This window comes from Plasmodium gaboni, chromosome 12 (genome assembly GCF_001602025.1).
Source record: "Plasmodium gaboni strain SY75 chromosome 12, whole genome shotgun sequence".
Classification (NCBI taxonomy): Eukaryota; Apicomplexa; class Aconoidasida; order Haemosporida; family Plasmodiidae; genus Plasmodium; species Plasmodium gaboni.
Window position 1 is genome coordinate 1,308,928 of NC_031492.1, and position 5,720 is coordinate 1,314,647.

The window sequence follows — 5,720 nt, forward strand, 5'->3', positions numbered from 1 at the left end:
CTAATATATATATCACTTAATTTCCCTATATAATCATTTGTTTCAAAATATTTTAAACATTCATCATATAAATATATTTTTTCTTCTTCGTTTATTATAGAATCTATTTTACTTAACCATATATATACATTATTTTTATTATTTTTTAATTTTATATCTGCAATGTATGTTTTACGTTGATCTAATAAGTAATTTATTTTATCCATATATAAATCTATAATCAAATTGGCATCCACACCAAGGTTGTTATGATTAACATCATTATTATGATTATCATCATTGTTATGATTATCATCATCATTATTATCATCATTTAATGTGTTTTTTTTTTTTTTTTTATTATTATTTTTTTTTTTTTTTAATGTCTTATTTAAAATATCCTTTTCTCTCTCTTCTTGCTCATATATATTTAGATCTATTAACATCTTCAACATTTCAATATAATTATCAAATAAAGTTATAAAATCATTAACTGTATAACATTCGGATATACCCTCTTCATATGAATCCATAGCTTTGTTCCATCTGCCATCATATATAAAATTATTTGCTAATAATATATATATAGATGTTATGCTTTCATAATTTTTAAATATATATAAATTCTTCTTCAATAAATGTATAATATCATTATTTAAGGTTCCTTTAGTATTTAAAAGTTTGTATATCTCTTCATAGATATCATATTTTGAATATTGACCTAAATCAAAATTATCTCCGCTATTTAGAATATAAAAAAAGGTGATCATAGCATTCTTATACATTTTATATTTTATATAATGTTTAAATAAATGTATTATTTGTTCAGGATATATAGTAACATATCTTTTAATATATTCATAATTTATAACTTTATTATTAATCTTCTCATTAAATAATAATATATACTCCCATAAATCATTTTGTTGATTCAAATAAACATTTTGCAATGAAAGATTAAATATCTTACGAATTTTTTTTATATTCCTTTGAATATATAAAAATTGAATATACATTATATATATAGATTTAAAATTATACATATATAATATACATTTATCAAATATTTTATTTATATATTTATAATTCTTTTTATTCAAATAATATACATCTGTTATCATTTCTATACTATCTTTAATATAATGATACCATAATTTAAAACTATATGGAAAATATTTTAATATTATTTCATAAATACAAAAAAGATCATACACCTTTTTTTCTATTACTTTTTTATCACTATCAATAGGGTAGGATTCATTTTTATTAATATTCATATTATCACTATGTACATTCTTATTATCATTATCATCTGGAATATTATTTTTATTAATTAAATTTTCCATACAATATTCTATAATATTATTATCACTTGTAAGTATTGTTTTTTTATCACCCTTCAAATGTATATCATAAAAATCCACCTCGTATAATCCTTTCATATTTTTTATATACATTTCTTTATATTTATTAATATATAAAAATAAATATCTAGTTGATATCTTATCAAAATTTTCTTTTATGTCTATTTCAATATTTTTAATATAACTCTTATTATCATCATCATCATTATTATTCTTATTCATTAGGTTTATATCCTCAGATTCAACATACACAGGGTCTACTGAGTTATCTAATAGTTCTTCCACATCCTTAAAATCATCATAATTATAATATTCGCTTTTTTTTATATTAAACGTTTCTTCGTTAAAAAATTCTTCGCATTCATACAGTTCTCCGAACAAAGCCATCCTTATCAATATAAATAAATAAATAAATATATATATATATATATATTTATTTATTTATTTGTTTGTTTATTTTATTGTTTTAACCTATCATTACTTTTGTTTGAATGAAAAATAAGCAAATGGTATAATCAAAAGGGAGAACAGAATTTTTTTTTTTTTTTTTTTTTTTTTTTTTTTTACGTTAACTTTATCCTTTTGAACTTGCTTACGCGTACGTGTTAATATAAAACTTATAGATAAAATATAAATATAAATATATATATATATATATATATATATATATTGTAATTATATTTTTCTTTTGTTTTTTTAAAATTTGGGAGATAATATCACATATAATATATATATATATATTTTGTATTATTATAATGGTACTTTCGGTTTATTTTTATAATTTTATTTAATTATATAAATATGTTTAAAACAAAACAAGAACTGTAGAAAAAAAAAACATTTGGGCGTTTTTATTATTTTCCCCTAATATTCTAATATTCATAAAAGGGTAAAAATAAATTATAAATATAAAATATATATATATATATATATATATATATATATACAGATTTGTATGTAATAATAATATAAATAAGTCGTTTCCATTTATAAGCACAAAAAAAAAAAAAAAAAAAAAAAAAATTTGATAACTAAAATGAAGGAACATTTACATTTATATAATATATATAATTATATATTTTTTTATGCAAGTTATTTTTTATATAACAAAAAATATAATAAAATAAAGCATATATAAAATTATATATATTATATATATATTATTATATATACGCTAGTATATCTTCCCATATAATATATATATACATACATATTAATATATACATATATATATATATATATATATAATATATATATATTATAATATATATGCTCATATTTATTGTCCATAGTAATAATAATAATTTTACCAAGATTCATTTTTTTTTTTTTTTTTTTCTTTTTTCTTTTTTTTATTTTATTTTATTTTATTTTTTGTAGTTGATATGTGAATAAAAAAAAAAGATAATATTATTAATATTCATTTTATTCTTATAAATTAAGATAACGCAAAGCAAAACTATATAAATATTTATATATACACATATATATATATATATATATATGCAAAGCAAAACTATATAAATATTTATAAATATTTATATATATATATATATATATATATATATATATATATATATATTATATATGTGAGTATAATTTTTACTATATTATTATTTATGAGTTATTTATTTTATTTTATTTTCAAAAAAATATATTTTCCCCCCCAAATTAAAAGAAATATACACATATATATAATATATATATATAATATATATATAATATATATATAATATATTTATAATATATTTATATGTGTGTATTTATTTATTATTTATTTATTTAAATATTTTGTGATAACCTGCCTTTTAGCTTATTTTTTTTAACAATCCGTTGAAAATGTCAGAAACTCTTTACAATGACTACAAGAATAATTGCTATGAATACATGAAGACCGTTTTATACACTGAGAAGATAATTAAGGATAATAATTCCGATCAGACTAAGTTATTAAATATTTATGAGAAGGCAATAAAAAGTGCTGAGAGTATGTTTAAGAAAATGCAACTCGAAGTAGAAACAAATTATATGGTTGAAGATAAAGAAAATGAATTAAATAATATATATAATGAAATATGTGAATGTAAAATAAAATTAAAAAAATTTAAAGAAGAAATAATTGAAAACGATAAAAGGAAATATGAAAGAACTAGTAATCATTATAATAATCATACGAATTATGATGATCGTATATTATTATTAAGTGATGTAGATATATTAGAAAAAGGAGATGTATATATTAATCATTCAAAAATATTAATGGATAATACAGAATATATTAGTAATGATGTTATGAATAATTTAAATAAACAAAGAGAATGTATAAAAAAAAATGTATCCAATATTTCTTTTTTATCAAATAAATTAGATCATGCTAAATTTATTATAAAAAACTTAAATAAAAAACAATTATTTAATAAATATAGATTATATATCATTTTTTTATTTATCATTCTAACCTTTTTATTAATAATTTCTATTAAATATAATAGATATGTTAAAAAATATCCATATATAAAAATTAATAATGAAAATAATAATAAGAAGAATAATATAGATCCATTAGTAGAAAATCAAAAACTTTTACAAACACAAAACGAACAAAATACAAACCATACACTCAACAAATTTAATAATACACAAGAAGCAAAAAGTGTCTTCTATGATTTCGAACAAAAAATAGATAAAGACATAAACAATAACAACGATCAAAATAAATATATAAATACAAATGATTATCAAAATTATATATACAATATAAATATGCACGAAAAATCTACAGATCATAATATAAACACAAATAATGATGAGTATAATACTTTTCTTGATTATAATGAAATCGATCACAATCATAATAAAAATGAACTAACACAACTTGATACGTATTATAAAAATGAAAAACAACCAGAAGAAAAACAAAAAGACAACCATCATATTATTGAAAATGTGAAAGAAAATATAGATGAAAATATAATATCTTCCTCCAATATGTCTTCCAATATAAATGAATATCCAACAAAAAACAATAATAACAATTCATCATGAAATAAATCATATATACTATCACTTATATATTTATACATAATTCAAATTTTTTTTTTTTTTAGTAATATACTATAAAGGAATAACAAATATTTACATGTAACATAAAATAAATATATATATATATATATATTTTACCACACTTTAACACACATTTCGACATGTGTTTATTTTATTTGTTACTTTTCTTAACATGAAAATGTTATACATATATATATATATATATATATATATATATGTATGTATTTTTTTTTTTCTTTTTTTTCGTGACTCATAATAAAATATGACGCAACAAAGATAACATACATACATACGAATATATATACATATATACATACATGTATATATTTTTTTTTTATTTATTCGTACTTATTTTTTCCCTTTCATTTCTATTTGCACACATATTTTTTCCAAGTGTACTTTTGAACTATTTCAACAATATGTATATTTTACTTTCTTATTCATTAAAAAAAAATAAAAATGAACTTATAAAAAACAAGACACCAATAAATTATCATATTAATATAATATGCCTTTTTTCTTTTTTTTCTTTTTTTGACTTAAAATTTATATCTATAATAGAAGCTTATACAAAATATAACTTAACAATTTTTATTACCATAAAACAATATAAATGTATGTTCCTATTTTTATAAAAGGTGTATTTTCTACATGAACCCTTTAATTTTAATAAGAAATAAAATAAAATTCAATTATTTTTTTTTAATTAAAAGTTTTTTTTTTTTTTTTTTTGTATTTTTAAGTTTTATTAATTTATATATATATATATATATATATTTTAAAATATAATTAATTTATTTTTTTAATTGATATATAATAATACAATACATATATATATTATATGTGTGTACTTTTTTTTTTTTAAATTACATGATCTCTATATAATATAATTAATTTACAAAACGATAAATATATTATTAAAAAAAAAAAAAAATGTATACATATATATATATATATTTATTTATATATATATATTTATTTATATATATATATTTATTCATTTATAAGATAAATCCTTAAAGATGATTTATATACTATATGATAATAAATATATTAAAAAGAAATATGAAAAAAAAAAGAAAAAGGAAAAAAAAAAAAAAAGTGTAATAAATTATAATTAACGATCTCTATAAAAATTTATAATAACGATCAATTATTTTAACTATTAAATAAAACATAAATAAAATATCCATTTCAAGAAATATGTTAAATAAAAAAAATTATATACATATTATGTAATATATATATATATATATATATATATATATATATATATTTGGAACATTAATTGTTCAATGTAAATATTAAAAAAAA

At 16.3% G+C, this 5,720-nt stretch overlaps 2 protein-coding genes across 2 annotated transcripts in view; one reads left to right on the top strand and one right to left on the bottom strand.

Moving 5' to 3' along the window:
• The window catches only part of PGSY75_1235900 (putative pre-mRNA-splicing factor SYF1), a gene marked incomplete at both ends in the record, with an annotated part of 3,484 nt that extends 1,754 nt beyond the window's left edge, over positions 1-1,730 (bottom strand). Inside the window, one exon of the mRNA XM_018786932.1 lies at positions 1-1,730. This exon is cut by the window's left edge and continues 796 nt beyond it. Coding sequence (XP_018640797.1) covers positions 1-1,730 — 1,730 coding nt within the window.
• Positions 1,731-3,182: 1,452 nt separating this feature from the next.
• PGSY75_1236000 (putative vesicle transport v-SNARE protein VTI1) lies at positions 3,183-4,388 on the top strand (the record flags this gene model as incomplete). The annotated part of the gene is made up of 1 exon (XM_018786933.1): positions 3,183-4,388. The coding sequence occupies one exon, from the start codon at positions 3,183-3,185 to the stop codon at positions 4,386-4,388; it is 1,206 nt and encodes a 401-aa protein (XP_018640798.1).
• Between the last annotated feature and the right edge of the window lie 1,332 nt (positions 4,389-5,720).